The 18,609-nt window shown below is 35.1% G+C and overlaps 1 protein-coding gene across 13 annotated transcripts in view; it reads left to right on the forward strand.

The window, feature by feature from the left end:
* LOC120542147 (protocadherin alpha-C2-like) overlaps window positions 1-18,609 on the forward strand; it is a 503,189-nt gene that overhangs the window by 121,883 nt on the left and 362,697 nt on the right. Inside the window, exon 1 of one of the 13 annotated variants that reach the window (XM_039774337.1) lies at window positions 2,139-4,600. The exons of 11 other annotated variants lie outside the window; for them this stretch is intronic. In XM_039774337.1, coding sequence (XP_039630271.1) covers window positions 2,147-4,600 — 2,454 coding nt within the window. In that variant the 5' untranslated portion in view covers window positions 2,139-2,146. Of the gene's footprint in view, window positions 1-2,138; window positions 4,601-14,466; window positions 16,888-18,609 lie in introns of those variants that run through there. One more of the 13 variants, XM_039774340.1, reaches the window with a different exon arrangement.

Genomic DNA, 18,609 nt, shown 5'->3' on the forward strand with positions numbered 1-18,609 from the left:
TGAGGTGTCAGGGCTGAAGATTTCTACAGAAGAAGTGATACTGCCAGTTGGCATATCATATTGTCTACCAGGTTGGAAATCCAAAATTAAATTGAAAATGGTTACATTAACTTCCAGATCTAAGAGTTTGGTGATTAGCTTGGATGGTACAACAATGTTTAATGTTGAGCTTTAGTCTACAGTATAATCAATACTTTAGCATAACAATTTTTATTATCTGTCATTAATAATCACAGGCTTATCAATATGTATTTATTCATTTTGATAGTGTTACATGTGATATTAAACCATTGGTGTACATTTTTCTTTATCTGTTAGTCAGTCAATGGTGATTTTATATATATATATATATATATATATACATCCATCCATCCATTTCCTAACCCGCTGAATCCAAACACAGGGTCACGGGGTCCGCTGGAGCCAATCCCAGCCAACACAGGGCACAAGGCAGGAACCAATCCCGGCAGGGTGCCAACCCACCACCAGGACAGACACGTAGTCAACATATTCATTTCTAAATTATATATATATATATATATATATATATATATATATATATATATATATATATATAATTTAGAAATGAATATGTTGAGACGTACAGATGCCCAACCAGCACCGCATGCTACCTTGTGTTGTCATAATCTTTGCCACCCCACAACCCTATAACCTTGTGTTTAAAAGGTAATGATATGTAATTTATTTATTTATATATTAAGCAAGATGCAGACTGGCACGCTGCCTTGTGCTGCTCCCCAAGAGTTTCCAGACTACAGGTTTTAATGGAGGTCTAGTCAAGCCTTTTTTTATCAGTTAAATGAAATGTGCCATGTATTTAAACGGTTATAATCTTGAGCATGTCTTGCAATAAAATGATATCTTGCCTAAGACTTGTTTCAATGTCTATCTCATGACAGACAAATATTTTCCAGCTCTTTGGATAACAAGAACATTAAAAAATTGAATAAGGACATGGATGGATAGGGAAATGATCAAATCCGAATAAAACGCAATTTAGTTATGTTCTCACTATGCATGTGAATGAAGCTACAGGAATGAATCTCACACTGTAATCACAGATAATTACCGTTAACTTGTTCAAGTTGCCAAAAACTAATTTTGATTATATTTTGCAAACTACATTTCCCGACAGTGGCTAAGGTATATAAAGTATCTCCATGGCTCTCCTAAATCGAGTTAGTTATTAATAAAGAATAATGAATAATCAGCAGAAAACTGAACTCACCATTCATAAAAATAACTGTCATGTATATTTCTGTAATAGTGTAATCCATCCATTCATTATCCAACCCGGTATTTTTTTTAATGAATATAGTAATAGTGTAATATTCATTAAAAATATCACCATGGAAAACATGCCTTATCAAAATGCTCTTTAAATAAAATTATTAACCGATGAATTAGTTTTCCAAATAAATTAACAGAGTAAAATGCATTACAAAGTAAAACAGCTGAAAAATACATTAAACAAATTTGTTATGTTAATTAATTAAATTGAACTGTGACTATAATTTGCTAAGAAAATATCTTACATCATCCATTGACCAAATTTTACTTGCTCTTCCAACACAAACCTGAAACTCATTATATTTCTTCTATGTCTTGCTATGTAGAATACGTTTATAATGACAGGCTGAGGAGGCAACCTTTAATGATTAAACTAAGGGAAAAAAATAAAAAATACCAGACTAAACTAAAATAAACTAAACTTTAAAAAAATAATAATTAATTAATAAGTAAAGTAATGATTAAACAATCCACATAGGATGTTCTTAATTTAAATCACAACAGTCCAGATTAAGAATAGCCTACCTTTCATGTTACGTGATCTAATCTAAAATCTAATCCTGCTAAAATGTTTCTTTTTTAATATTGTATTCTATATTATTAATTACATTATTTCAAGAACTGTATTTTGTCTCTAAACAACCATGTGCATAAAAAAATATTTAACGTCTTCACAATTTTAGAAATATACGCAAGATGTCGCTGCTTTCTAGTTTTTCTGCAGTTATTTAGGTGTACAAATAAATAAATAAGTAGAAAGCCCATCCCTGTTTCTATTTGCGTACTCTCCGTTAGACACAAAGCTGTGGATGATTTTTCTGTTATTCTTACTTCGATGTCAGGAGAATATTTGTTTTTGTACGGTTTTCAAGATTACTACGACGTTCTTTGTCAGAAAAGTATTGTTTTACGTTATACGGGAAGGATGAGAAGATTGCGTGACTTCAAGCGTATTTTCTTTCTTTCTGGTTTTCTAATGTGCATTTGGAAAAATGCGTTTGCAAAATTGCGTTATTCTCTTCAAGAGGAATCGATACCGGGGACAATGATCTGTAATATTATAAAAGATATGGGCCTGGATTTAAAAGACGTCGAAGATCGAGGATTTCGTTTGATTTCCGGATCAAAACAGCAGCTTCTGCAGGTAAATCACAAGACCGGAGCTCTGTTTGTTAATGAAATTATTGATAGAGAAGTGCAATGTGACAAAGAGAAGCCTTGCTTTCTGGATATTAAAATTGTTGTTGAAAATCCCCTCGAAATACATCAAGCTGAAATAGAAATTTTAGACATAAATGATAATTCTCCAGTATTTCTAGAAAAGACAAAAATAGTAGAAATTTCAGAATCTACTCCTGTTGGGTCACGTTTCACACTGGAAGGAGCCTATGATCCCGATTATGGTGTTAACTCATTAAAATCTTATGAACTGAGTGATAACATTAATTTTCTCTTACAAGTTAAAGAAGGTAGCAACAAAGACAAAATTCCTGTTTTAGTGTTACAGAAAGCTTTTGACAGAGAAGTTAAAGCAAAATATGAATATACACTCACTGCCATTGATGGAGGAAAACCCCCCAGATCTGGAAAAATGAATATTACTGTAATGATCGCTGATGTCAATGACAATGTACCGATTTTTGATAGAGAAATATACTCTGTAATATTGGAGGAGAACTGTAGTATAGGGTCTCTTGTTTTGAAAATGAACGCTTCTGATTTAGATGAGGGCAGCAATGGGGAAATTATTTATTCATTTGATAGCTCGGTGAAGAATAAAGTTGAAGATGTGTTTGAGCTTGATGTTTATAGCGGAGAAATAACAGTGAAGGGTCTAATAGATTTTGAAAAGAAAACATTTTATGAGTTTCAGGTAAAAGCTACAGACAGAGCACCGGTGCCAATGAGCAGCGAATGCACCGTATTAATTAAAATTAAAGACGTGAATGATAATGCACCATCAGTAGAAGTGACATCCTTAACTAGCTCAATATCAGAGGACGTAAAGCCAGGGACAACTATCGGACTAATTAGTATTACAGATCTTGATTCTGGTGTTAATTCTAAAATATCATGTACCCTATCACGCAACCTGCCTTTTGAACTGACGACAACGTTTCAGGAAAACCTGTATTCTTTGAAAACAATCTCAAAATTGGACAGGGAGTCCGTATCCCAATATAACATAACAATAATCGCGAAAGATTTTGGCAATCCTTCTCTCTCATCTCAAAAAAACGTTTTTGTTACTTTGATGGATGTGAATGATAACCAGCCCAAATTTTTGCAAGATCCTTACGTTTTCTACATCGAGGAAAATAACATCCCCGGTGCCTCCATCTTAGCAGTAAGTGCTGTTGATGCAGACGCAAACGAGAATGCTGTTGTAACATATCATCTGCGGGAGAAGGAAACCGTGTATAAACCAATGGTTCCTTTCCTCAGTATCATGTCTGACAGTGGGCAGGTGTTTAGTTTTACAACCTTTGATGCGGAAGAACTGAATAGCTTTACCTTTACTGTTGTAGCTAAAGACACCGGAGTGCCTTCGCTCAGCTGCAACGTAACAGTGACGGTTTTTATTTTGGATCAAAATGACAATACTCCAATATTTGTGTTTCCAGTCGCTACAAACGGAACTTCAATTGTAGAAGAGACAATTCCTCGAAATGTCAAAGCGGGTTATTTGGTTACAAGAATCCGAGCCTATGATGCTGATGTGGGATATAACGCTTGGCTTTCTTTTTATCTGGAGGAGGCTACTGACCTGTCACTTTTCAGTGTGGGACGATATACAGGAGAAATCAGAACTCGTCGAGCTATGGCTGAATCTGATGGCACTCTACACAAAATGATTATATTGGTGAAAGACAGCGGGAGCATCTCACTTTCTGCATCAGCAACTGTTATCATCACTGCAGCTGAAAACACCGAAGCGCATGCCTTATCTGAAATTAAGAGCAATGCAGAAGAAGAAGAAGGAAGTACGATTACGTTTTATTTGATTATCGTTTTGAGTTCCGTGTCCTCGTTGTTTATTATCACCATACTGACTCTAATTGCCATCCAGTGCCACAGAGCACGTGGACACTTCTTAAGGAGCAAATATTTAGAAAACGTCAATTATGCAGAAGTGAGCGGATCTCTGTTTCACAGTCACAATTACCAGGCAGCAGAAAAACGATTTGTGTTTGTTGGATCAGAGGGGAGTCGGAATTCAGTGATGGAAGTGGGCAGCAATGGAAATACTCTCGTCATTTCCGATGGTGGAATTAATATTGCACCAATGGTGAGTGATTTGTTTTCTAGTTCAAATAGGAGTACTACGGTTTACTAAACGGGAAGTGTTGTTTTTGTAGTGTCCCGCAAAATATATATTAGGTTTTAACATTTAATTTTTCCTGTTAGTTTTATGTTAACTTAATTTGTTTTATTTTTCTATTAACTCACAGGAATGAAAATATTTTGTTAATTAAATATATGTGTGTGGTTTCACAACTTTGTGATAAAGGGAGCATGCTCCCTTAGTGTCCTTAAAATGGAGCTATCTCAATTATGAGGTGATGGCATTTGTTTTATGGTAGTTAGATATGTGCTGATTATAAATTGTCATAAAGGATACTTTCAGTTCTATGTCACCACATTCAGATTAGAGGTACATTGCTGAGATTATATTTATTGATTTGAAATATGTTGAGGTATGTGTTATCAAGCTTTGTGCCCACACAATATATACGCATTTCACAAGCATGCCCACGAGTGCCTCTTTATGATATGCAAACTGGCAAAAAAAAAACTGTTAATCTTACTTCAAAAACCATTTTTTCAGTTTAGCTTTTCAGTTAGCTGTGGTCAGTCTTTGCTGTAGAAGTCATCTACCCACCGTGGCCCTCACTTATAGACCCACACGCATGCTCAAACTCTCACATGCATGTCTTTTAATATGAATTCATACGTATGTATATTTTTTAATCTTATCCCAAAACACAAAAACAATATGCACATTTAGCAGTGACAGTCACTAGGCTGGAATTAATCAAATTCAGATTCTTGAAGCCAGTCAGTTACATTAAGTACTGTGCATAGGAATAGTTGACTATTAAGACAAAATATAAGCACTTGAGTTTCATCCATGAATACATTTTAGTCAACCTTTCATCTTTTACCAGTGCTTAAAAATTAAAACATTTGTTTTAAAAAAAAGCAGACAAAGAGCCCTGCTTGTATTTGCAATGATTAAAGAGTAAAAAAAACACAAAACAAAACAAAATGGTGAACTGGGGATCAGGAATGATCCCTCATTCCATACATTTTATTAGTTTTGTTTCAATCTAATATTCATCAGTTTTTCTTTTGATTAGTATTGACTATAATAAAAGTATAGATGTCTGTGTTCGTCTTCCCTAATATTTCCTTTCTGTGTTTAATGTAAGTAAATGTATATTATTAAATATATAAATGAGAAATGTTTGATTTGAATGCAAATGTGGAGGAAACCTGAAGGCATTAGAAGCATCTGGGACCCAAAGTGAACTCATCAGTATCTACATAAAGATAAAAACAATGCAAATGACTAATCGGATGTTGGGTTATGTAGTGCAATGTATGAGTATAAGTTAAGGGATGTTAGGTTTATTTTTGTTTCCATATTACAAAAAAAAAAAAAAAAAAAGAGAGAGAGAGACTGATTCTATTACTAAGAGGTATGAGTTATGAAAAGAGATTGAGAGATGTTTTTTCAACTCATGATCCTCATGAACATTGAAATGTAAATCTTTTCAAGTGTAAGAAGGAACTGGCTCTTGTATTTGGCAAACAAAGTGATTTATGTTTTCCATAACTCACCAGTAATTTCATTGGATAATCACAAAACAATTATCAAGAATAATTTAAAGATCTTCAAAAATCCATCATCATCATCATCATAATCCTTTTAACACGCAAGCAAGCTGTGTTCACATTTTCTATTAAATATTCCACCATGCCTGAAATGCAATGGCATTTCAGACAAGAGGGGTTCAGGAAAATAAATGAATAAGCATTATATGACACAGGCATAGATAATGTCCTGAAAGAGGTACTCCAGGGATATAAGAGTATGAGCAAGTCATGTGGAAAGATGTAGCCGTTTAGAAAAAGCTCCGGAGACTGATAAGTACCAGAATTGAGCGGCCAATTATGTTATGCGTGGCCCTTGCCTTGACTTTCTAGGGGTGTTAATGTATTTGACACCTTTAAAAACAAAGAGGGGCTGAGGACGACAGCAGTATCATGAACTACTAGAGAAAGGCTAACATAGGTGACCCAAGGAGCTCCAGAGGGCATTCATCATCTCAGAAATGGGGGAAAGCATTAATCAGGGAATGAACCCTGGGAGGGACTTTAAAGCTCCTTACTCTCAATACTTCTCTGAACTTGGAGTCAGGAGATAATTTAGAGAAAAATTGAACTTGTGATAAGAAGAGAAAGTCAGAAATGTTTTGAGAGGAACAGAGAGAAATAGAGAAAACCAGGAGGTGGAAGGTAAATTGTAATTATTTATTTCAGTGTGATGTGGTGGATGAGTGGCTGAGGTCCCCCAGCGTGCAAACCTGTATAAGAAGGCTAAGAGAAGCAGGAAACTGTTTTAAAATGTATTTATATAAAATTTTACTTAGATTTTTTTTTTCTTTAAAGTATATATTTATTGCTGATATACCTTTTATTATTGTGTTGCCACAAAATTTGTTTCTTGTTCCTCAGGACAAATAGTATGCCTTACATGTGCGTACATTGGTTTTGGTGGCTTAGAGAATCGATATGAATCAGAGAATGTAATTGATAGTTTTGATAAAGTTATACTTTAAACTCAGTTTGTTCAACGAAGACATTTTTTGTATTGTATCACACTGTACTATACTTTATACAAATTCAGGAATTTGAAATATAGAGCTACTGTCCACAAGGACCTTAATTACTGAGATTACTACAGATCATTTTTCACTCGTCAGATTATTTCCGCCATGGTCACAAAAGGGATGGGTAGTGGCTATTGTCTGTTTGGCAACTCCCAGGGGAGAATGAGCATCCCCTGCTCAATACAGTCTCATAACGCTTATTCATATTTCTAATGCTCTCAAAAAAATTCCACAGAATAAATTTTTTCCACACATAACCATCTTGCATTAATATTACACTACAATAATTCAACTTGAATGCAGCAAAATAAAATTGCAAATACAAATCTGACAGTCAATACTAAAATGAAGAATGCTCCGGACATTCTGTTAAATGTAAATACCCTCTCTCGAATCGCATACAGAATTAATAATAACGACAGCTCAGTGATAAAATAATTCAAACACTTTTCTGTTCAGTTAAAGATAAAATAACAGATGTGCAAGTTAAAGATAAAATAACAGATGTGCAACATATTGCTTAAAGTTCACTCTCCTACAAAAAAATTGAATTTTAACTTAAAATGTCAGCTGTTCTTTTCTTAGTGATTGCAACTCTAGAGAAGATTGTGGTCATCATGGCAGTGTAGTTAACTTTTCCTAATTTCAAATTCTATAAAGTAGCAGCAAACGTTCTTATCTCTACTTGCAGGAAAACTGAAAAACCTTTTTTGTTACTGCTTACATAACAAGCAACAGCAAAACCTTGATGTCCAAGTACAGGGAACAATTCTGAACTCTTGCAGTCCATAAGATTTTGCTCAAGCCTAGAGTTAAACAACGACTTTTATGGCAGGGCTCACTCTATCGTTTCAGCAGTTGGACTTATAAGATTCAATATCTTGTGTATATGTCATATGGTTGTTGTTTACAGAATATATAATTTGTGGCCTCAAGATATTATTTCTGCCCATAAAATATTGTTTGTACAAAATTAAAATGTTTCCTTTTGGAAAATCAGGGGCCCCATAACATTTACTTCAGCATGCTTCTATAAATTGGAAGGCGAATTCGTGAAGCAGAGATTTCTTTAGGTGGTATCAGGCACAGAATACACTGCATTGTAGTGGAATCACCTTTGCAACTTGATAAATTTGAACACAGTGTTCAGTACGACCATTGGGGAAATGCACATTCAGTTCTCTTGCCTTAACAATTAGAAGGAAGCATGGGAAGGACCTACTAAGTGAACAGTCGATGGCATGCTGCAACACTGTTAGTTTTTTTCAATGATATACAAAATTCAATTGGCTATATTTGAGCAAAACTCAACAATAATGTAAGGTGACAACACACCTGATAAGTCTCTTTTATGAATTTAAAATTGTTTGGTAACGAGTATCAAGAACTTGCTGGAAAATAAAGGAAAAAATAGGCTAGTTGACCTAAAAAGGTAGTGGGGCAAAGTAAAAGTAATTGTGAATGAAATTTACTCAGGTAATGTGTAAATAGCTGAATAGCAAATAGCACAATGTGTTCTCACTGAAAAAAGTTTGGTAATTATTCACACTTAATATTTTCTATCTGAACCAATACAATTCTTTTTAGCTTATTGACCCCATAATTTTTAAGTTAAGGCAAATCATTTAGAATTATTGGGTGCAATTCACTTGTTTTTTTTACTGAAGTTAATCTGTTTTTTAAGTTGTTCTTCTTTTCTGGCAGTTGGTAAGCCATCATGCTGGAAAGTTCAACCAGAAGAATGTACAAACGGCCCCGCAAACACAGCACACGAACAACCAAAAATATTACGTTAACTGAAATAGGATTTTTAGGTTTATTCCCTCCACCATAACTTATTTTGGTACAAACATTTTTTTTTTACTTTGATTGAGATCTGAAACCAAATATTTCAAGCTACGACACTAAATGACTAATCTTAAGTTGCTTGAAAGAGAAAATTTACGTTGAATGAACAACATCAATGTTATACTTTTTTCAGTGTATTAGAAATACAAGTTTAAAGATACAGCATTTCAACATTAGTGGGGTGAATGTTAATAGGCAGGTGTTACATTGGAAACCATCTAGAATATGCAAGCAAGATATGGAAGAATTTGGGTTTTTTTGACAAATGACAAATCACATAGTAAACACATTGCAGTTACTTCACATGTGGGGCAGATGACTCTGAAATAGTGCTCTAAAGTGAAGTTAAAACATTGAATTGATATCTAAGTTATTACAAAGTCTATCAAAGCAAGTGATTTCACTGTGCGTTTCAGAGTGACTCATTTCACTTACAGTATATGGGTAAGTGTTGTCAAACTTATCAAAGTGAGCACTGTCTGTGTTATTTCCAGACACTCTGTGCTTGTTTCTAAAGGTCCATCCATCCATCCATCCATCATTCCACCTGCTGTATCCTAACTACAGGGTCATGGGGGTCTGCTGGAGACTATCCCAGCCAACACTGGGTGCAAGGCAGGAAACAAACCCCAAGCGGGGCGCCAGCCCATCACAGTGTCTCTAAAGGTTTTCAGCATTTTAGAGTTCTAGTTTACTGTCATGTTTGAATAACAGAATAAATCTTACTTGCATGTCTCCAACCAGTGACAATACCAACAACAGAAAGACGGCAGTGATTGCAACAATATAAACAATACTGTGTATTTCAGTAAGAGTGGCTACTGAGCAACCTGAAGACCTTTTCTTATAATCTCAGTAGGTTTGCCCTTCTAAGATGGCATGTGTTACATATACTGTATATTGGACATAATGGTATGTGTATCATTAACGTTATCTACAATTTTCTCTCCTGTCTATTATGAGTCATGGTACGGAGCTAAATAGATACCATTCCGTGATTTTTCACAGATGGTGATGGTATATTTTATAATATATTTGTAGAAGTTGCTGAGTGCAGAGGGAGTTATTCAGCCCTCTCTTATGGGTTACAATAGGTTAGGTATAATTGTGTAGTGCTGGCGTCCGGTAGTCAATGATATCAACCACAATATGTTAAAAGCTGCGGTTATTTCACTTCACATCATCTCCATATAGTTGGGAATGTTAACTGCTTCATGCTTTCTAAAATTTAGCAATATAGTTTTGATTTAATTAAGGGAAGGCATTGTTATCCTGGCACCAGTGTGTGAGTAAAACAATGAAGTTTTGATTTTCATGCAGTTTTTCTATTCTCACAGAAAAATGAGTTCCGAGGACAGTTTGGCAAAAGTGAAATGAGAAACTCACTAAAAAGAGACTTTTTTTTTTTTTGCTCCATAAAGCCTCGTTTACACTTCCATGTTTACCAGAGTTCTATTTTGCAGCTGTATGATGCATGGAAATTGCTGTATACCAGTAAAGTCAATTTCTGTTTTTGCATTTTCTTGACATCTTTGTGGAGGAGAGTTGTTAATTTTTAAAAATGTGACATGCTGAATATTGTCCACATGAAGACATACTAAACTGCACCATTGTGCGAATGACTGTGTTTTCTTCACAGGAAGGTATTACTACATGGGAGAACCCCACCATTACTTAGCAATGGTCTGTCCTGTTTCACGATTCCTGCAGGAGTTAAGGCTATGCACTATTCAAGTTATTTAGAGCTTCAAAGTTTCTTCTTTCTCTCTCTCTAATGTATTTCTAGGGTTTTGTAAAGATTGTCATCATAATTGACAAATTTGAGATTGTACTACCAGAACAAGTCTGGCATCTCAACAAAATAACTACATATGACACAAAATGAGCCCAGTGATTTTTTTTTTTTTTTTCACCAAAGTAACAGGCAGAACCATGCAGAGTGAAAACATACATTCTTCCAAACAGGACTAAAAATCTTTCTTCAAATGTTGCTGGCAGCAAAATGTAATTTATTTTGTAAAAGAAAACACAGTGTTTTATTGTATATTCAATTCTGCACAAACCATATTAGTAATGATTAGCCAAGAGGCAAATATCTTTTCTGTTAGTCACCTGGTCATTTGCCAGCAGCCATACCACCTGCACTTCAGAACAGGTCATCCACCTGAAGCTAAGTATGTTTGGACCCAGCCAGCACTTGGATTGGAGACCATCCAATAATAAACTTATCTTGTTGCTGGAATAGGTGTTGGTGACACCAGCAGGGGGCACCTATGGTGTGGCCTGAATATGGATCCCAATTCCATTAGTGCAGTGATGGGGCACTGTGCTGTAAAAATGGTGCCATCCTTAAGATGAGATGTAAAACTAAGATCCTGACTCTCTGTGCTCATTAAATATCTCTATGCATCCTTCATAAAGAGCAGGGTGTCCTGATGTCCTGGCCAAATTGTCCACCATGGTTTGGTGATTCTGGCCATATAAATTTAATGAATTATTATTATTATTATAGTTGGCCATCATGGCTGTGAAGATGATGTCATAAAAATATTTAATGATGAACTTGGTACCACACAATATTATATTATAAAAGAAAACAGCAGTGGGCTTAGCACAATACCTTGTGGGGCTTCTGCATTGAATATCAGTGGAGAGGAAGTAATACTTGGCATATCATGGGGTGTGCTAGTTTGGAAGTCCAAAACTGAATTGTAAATGGTGACATTTAGTCCCAAGTATAAGAGTTTGGTGATTTGTTTTGATGGTAAAACAGTGTTAATTGCTGGTCTGTAGTCTATAAACAATACTCCATCATAAATTTTTTTTTTATTATCTAGTTGTGTGACATATTAATCTTCACATGCTTATATATATATATATATATATATATATATATATATATATATATATATATATATATATATATATATATTATATTCTAGTTTCTTCAAAATAGCCACCCTTTGCTCTAATTACTGCTTTGCACACACGGCACTCTCTCGATGAGCTTCAACAGGTAGTCACCTGAAATGGTTTTCCAACAGTCTTGAAGGAGTTCCCAGAGCTGTTTAGCACTTGTTGGCCCCTTTGCCTTCACTCTGAGGTCCTTCACTATTTTGAAGAAACTAGAATATAAAACATGTTTTCAGTTATTTCACCTTTTTTTGTTAAGTACATAACTCCACATGTGTTCATTCATAGTTTTGATGCCTTCAGTGAGAATCGACGAATGTAAATGGTCATGAAACTAAAGAAAACACATTGAATGAGGAGGTGTGTTTAAACTTTTTTCCTGTACTGGTATATGGTTGAAATAGTTTTACTGTCAAGTAATGCAAAGAGTACGTGGCACGTGTTTCACCCTAATTCTGGGCTCATCAGGCATACACACACACACTAACCCCCTCTCGGTAATCGAACCTCAGACATCAGCGCTAGAGGCGAAGCCTCTTGCGTTGTGCCATGGCGTGTGGTTTGTTTATTTGACAGTATATAGATCGGGGTAATTACATTCAAGGCATTCGTAGTCTGAATCACAATCTGATTGTATGGGTAGTTATATACGTACATATATGTGTATCTATATGTATATGTGCGTGTGTGTATGTTCATTTTTAGTGTAATATAAGTATAATAAACCATTGCTCTTGGTGGTTTTTAGTCTGTAAGACAGTTTATTGTGTTTATACGTATAATTTATAAATGAATGTGCACATTTAAACTGGACTGTTCCCCTGACGAGAACTGATTTCTTGCTTTGTGCTCTGATAAGTTCTGCTGCTCAATAACCCTACAAACTTGAATTAGGTTAAGTTATTTATTTTATTTATAACATTATAAATAAGCTGAGCAACAGATTTGTAAACTTGTTTGCTGCCAGCCAACCTACAGTTTTAAGATTGTGGGTTTTAATTTAGGTCTAGTCACTGTCTATGTAAAAATTATGTTTTCAGCTCTTTATTATTTTGAGTTTTTTCTCATAGTTTAATGCATATTCTTTATTTTAATTCTAGAGTAAAAATTTATGCAGTGTTTAAATGGGTCTAACCTTAAGTATGTTATGCAATAAAATTATATTTTGCAGGATTTTTATGCATGTCTTATAATATAATACAATAGGCTCCAGCACTGTGGAAACCAGACATTGGAAAAAAAAAAAAAACAAAATCAAAGAAAATGCGTTTTAGTTATATTGTCACTATGAATATGTGAATGTCATTACAGTAATGAACCACTTTCTATATAGCCTACAGATGACTACTTGAAAAACATAATAAAACTGAATCATCCTTAATTAATGTATACATTTACACACTGCAATAAAAGTATACAGTATTTGAAACTCAATTAAACTCACCTAAATTAAGCTATCTGTATATAAACAAAAAGGAATAATTGGTAGAAAACTAAACTGATGTATAATTTATGAATAACTGTGATTTCCATTGCTTTCTAATATAATACCATTCATTTAAAATATTCTGTAACAAAACATCCAGTTTCCAACCCATTGAATCCAAACCCAGGGTCACGGGGGTCTGCTGGAGCCAATCCCAGCCAACACAGGGTGCAAGGCAGGAACCAATCCCGGACAGGGCGCCAACCCACCACAGGACACACACCCTCACATTAGGGAGAATTTAGAATCGCCAATCCACCTAACCTGCAGGTCTTTGGACTGTGGGAGGAAACCCACGCAAACAACATGCAAATTCCACGCAGGGAGTACCTGAGAAGCAAACCCGGGTCTCCTAACTGCGAGGTAGCAGCACTACCACTGCGCCATCATGCCTCCCAAAGCAAAACATCTCTACCTAAAATACTCTTTAATAACATTATTAACAGATTAATGTATTTTCCAAATATATTATTGGCAAGTTAGTACATTTTCCAATATAGTAAAATGTTGAAAGTAAGTTTCCTATTAATAAATTATAATCAGGCATAGTTATAATTTGCTGATGCAAATATCTTACACTGCCTATTGACCTCTCTTAGTTTCCCTTACAACAGAAACACTAAACCCATGACCTCTCTGAAGTACTGTACAAGAAGTTAAAAAAGAATGAAACCGAAGTGTTTATCAGATCAGGAAGGGTGTTATGTTTATGAATGAATACCTATAAATGATTTGCAAAAAAACAAATAAACAAATAATATAATAAATACAGTATTTTCACTCTGAACAACCATGCATGTTCATAAATGTTAAATCATCACAGTTTCAGAAAGTAACACAAGGTGTCGCTGCCTTCTTCTTTTTCAGCTTTCTTTTAGTGGAATAAATAAATAAATAAATAACTAGAATGCCCAGCCCTATTGTGCGTGTGCTTTCCTTAAGACCCCAATCTTCGGTTCATTTATTTTTCAGTGTTTATTTTATTTCAATGTCAGAAGTATCTTTTGTTTTGGTATAGATTTCAAGTTTAAAGATATGAATATCTGTGATTACTACAACTTTCTAAGGATGAGAAGATCGTGTGACTTCAAGCGGATTTTTATTCTTTCGGCCTTACTTATGTGCTTTTGGAATAACGCGTTTGCAAAACTAAGTTATTCTATTCAAGAGGAATCGATACCGGGAACGATGATCGGTAATATTATAAAGGATATGGGCCTGGATTTAAAAGACATCGACGGTCGAGGCTTTCGTTTGATTTCTGGATCACAAGAGCAGCTGCTGCAGGTAAATCACAAGACTGGAGCTCTGTTTGTTAATGAAATCATTGATAGAGAAGTGCTCTGTGACAAAGAGAAGCCTTGCTTTTTGAATATTAAGGTTGTTATTGAAAATCCGCTCGAAATACATCAAGCAGAAATAGAAATTCTAGACATAAATGATAATTCTCCGGTATTTCAGGAAAAGACAAGAATAGTTGAAATCTCAGAATCCATGCCTGTTGGGTCGCGTTTCACACTGAATGGGGCCTATGATCCCGATTATGGTGTTAATTCGTTGAAATTTTATGAACTCAGTGAAAATACACATTTCCTCCTGCAAGTTAAAGAAGGCACCAAAAAAGAGAGAATTCCTGTCTTGGTATTACAGAAACCTTTGGACCGAGAAGTTATTGCAAAATATGAATTTACGCTCACAGCCGTCGATGGGGGAAATCCTCCCAGATCAGCAAATATGAATATTACTGTAATGATCACTGATGTCAATGACAATGTACCGATTTTTGATAAAGACATATATTCTGTAATATTAGAGGAAAATTGTAGTATAGGGTCTCTTGTTTTGAAGCTGAACGCTTCAGATTTAGACGAGGGCAGCAACGGGGAAATTATTTATTCATTTGATGGCGCCATGAAGAATAATGTCGAAGATTTGTTTGAGCTTGATATTTATAGTGGTGAAATAACAGTTAAAGCATTAATAGATTTTGAAGAGAAAACATTTTATGAGTTTCAGGTAAAAGCTATAGACAGAGGGCCTGTGCCAATGAGTAGCGAATGCACCGTATTGATTGAAATTAAAGACATGAATGATAATGCACCATTTATAGAAGTGACATCTTTAACTAGCTCAATATCAGAGGACGTAAAGCCAGGTACAACTATCGGACTTATTAGTATTACAGATCTTGATTCTGGTGTTAATTCAAAAATAGCATGCACTCTATCTCGTAAATTGCCTTTTGAACTGACGACATCTTTTCAGGAAAATCTCTATTCTTTGAAAACAATCTCAAAATTGGATAGGGAGACCGTTAGCCAGTATAACATAACACTGTTCGCCAAAGATTTTGGCAATCCTTCTCTATCATCACAAAAAACTGTTTTTGTTAATTTGTTGGATGTGAATGATAATCATCCCAGATTTATGCAAGATCCTTACGTATTCTACATTGTGGAAAATAACATTCCCGGTGCCTCAATCTTAGCAGTAAGTGCTGTTGACTCAGATGCAGACGAGAATGCTATTGTAACATATCATCTCCGGGAGAAAGAAACCGTGGAGAAACCAATGGTTCCATTTCTCAGTATCATGTCTGACAGTGGGCAGGTGTTTAGTTTTACAACGTTTGACGCGGAAGAAGTGAAAAGCTTTACCTTTATTGTTGTAGCTATAGATTCCGGAGTGCCTTCGCTCAGTTGCATCGTAACAGTGACGGTTTTTATTTTGGATCTAAATGACAATCCTCCAGTATTCGTGTTTCCATTCACCACGAATGGAACTGCAGTTGTAGAAGAGACAATTCCTCGAAATGTCAAAGCAGGTTACCTGGTTACGAGAATCCGAGCCTATGATTCCGATGTGGGATATAACGCTTGGCTTTCTTTTTATCTGGAGGAGGCTACAGACCTGTCACTTTTCAGTGTGGGACGATATACAGGAGAAATCAGAACTCGTCGAGCTATGGCTGAATCTGATGCCATTGTACACAAAATGATTATATTAGTGAAAGACAGCGGGAGCATCTCACTTTCTGCATCAGCAACTGTTATCATCACTGCAGCTGAAAACACCGAAGCGCATGCCTTATCTGAAATTAAAAGCATTACAAAAGAAGAAGAAGGAAATAAGAATACGTTTTATTTAATTATCGTTTTGAGTTCCGTGTCTTCGTTGTTTATTATCACCATAGTGACTCTAATTGCCATCCAGTGCCACAGAGCACGTGGACACTTCTTAAGGAGCAAATATTTAGAAAACGTCAATTATGCAGAAGTGAGCGGATCTCTGTTTTACAGTCACAATTACCAGGCAGCAGAAAAACGATTTGTGTTTGTTGGATCAGAGGGGAGTCGGAATTCAGTGATGGAAGTGGGCAGCAATGGAAATACTCTCGTCATTTCCGAAAGTGGAGTTAATTTTGCACCAATGGTGAGTGATTTGTTTTCTATGGTTGACTTTACATAGGAGTACTAACGTTAACTGAAAGTGTCAAGTGTTGTTTTTCTTGTGTCCTTTAAAATATATTTTATGCTAATTTTCTAATATTTTATATACATATATTTTATTATTTGTTACCTAAATATTATGGTGTTTTTCAAATAAGACTTAAAGTATACCTATGTGGATTATTTCGCTGTATAAAATTGCTTTTACTTTTTACTTCCTTTGTCAAGTTCTATTACTTCTCATCCTTAAGCATTTCATCATCTCAGCCCTTATCAGACAAACAAAAATTGTAAGAATTGTTGTCTCATAAGTCTTTGCATAATATTTGATGCTGTTTTTCTTATAAAATAACTGAATGATAATTGGTTTTGGAGACTTTTTAACTATTAAAGTAAAATTACTTCTTAAACTCATATAAATCATAGAGAAATCCTCTTATTTATGCTGTTATATTTTCTGAATTCTTGAAGGCAGTTTTTACTAAAGCCACCCCCTGGTTCAAGAAGGTTGTAATAAGCAGAATGGTCTTTTAGTTTATTCGTTTTTTAATTTTTTACTAGGCTGACCCACCTCTTAAGGCGACCGACTTTTAAGTTGACCACTTCCTAAGGCAATTCCATATGTAGATCAATTTGATATTTTATACAAACCCATTAATTTGGTTATATTGCATTTGAGCGCTATTACTTTAATACTCATCGTTTTTTTATTTTTGTGATGAAATTTAAACTTTTTTTCTATATTGAGGTCGCCCTTTTGAACTCCCCTGATATTTACTACCTGGTGAGGCATTTGTACTCCATCAACATTAGTTATTTCCAGAGACATTATTTTTTCTATTTTTCCAGCGCATCTCACACAAAAGCAAGGGAATGATGGGAGCACCAAAACTCTGCTCACATCGTGTCTCTTCGTACTGCAAGCTGCAAGTAGTAAGTCTGTGATAAGCGGAATACCGCTACGCTTTCCACTCACAGGATGGAAGGACAATCCCGACTGCTTTTATAGAGTAAGAAAGAAGAAGAAGATATCGCATAGTCTGGAGTAGAAATTCATCTTTTACCTGGAAAAACAAAACTTCAAATCCCATCGTGCATTGCACAATGGACAGGGCGTGTGTAAAACTCTGTGCCTGCGTAGCACTCACGGGACGGAAGGACAATCCCGACCGCTTTTATATAAAAGGATTTTGGATATTGACAGTGTCCTCTCACAGAATATGTGATGAAGGAAACATGCCATCTTAGCTCAATAAAGAATTTAGCTATCTCAGTTTGAGGTGAGGACATTTTGTTTTGTGATTCTTACAACTGTACTGAAAATGTAGTGTCATAAATGTTTTTTTTTATCTCTTTTCTGAGGTATACTTAGAAAATTATGACTATATTTTTTTCAGAATAATGAGAAAAGTCAAGTAAAATGATACCTTTTGTTGGCTAACTAAAAAGATTACAATATGCAAGCTTTCGAGGCAATTCAGGCCCCTTCTTCAGGCAAGATGTAATACAGAAACTGGAATTCCCTGTGTTTTTATATACACACATTAGGACAAGAAACAACATTGGTAAATCTTTAAATGAAAAATCTTAAATGTAAAAAATTCATAGATTCCTTCAGGCTAAGATTAATTTAACAAGAGAGAATAGAACAATGTATGGTCAAGATCTGTGGATCAGATACCTGTCCAACAAAGTCCTTTGAAGT

This window comes from Polypterus senegalus, chromosome 13 (genome assembly GCF_016835505.1).
Source record: "Polypterus senegalus isolate Bchr_013 chromosome 13, ASM1683550v1, whole genome shotgun sequence".
In the NCBI taxonomy this organism is placed as follows: Eukaryota; Metazoa; Chordata; class Cladistia; order Polypteriformes; family Polypteridae; genus Polypterus; species Polypterus senegalus.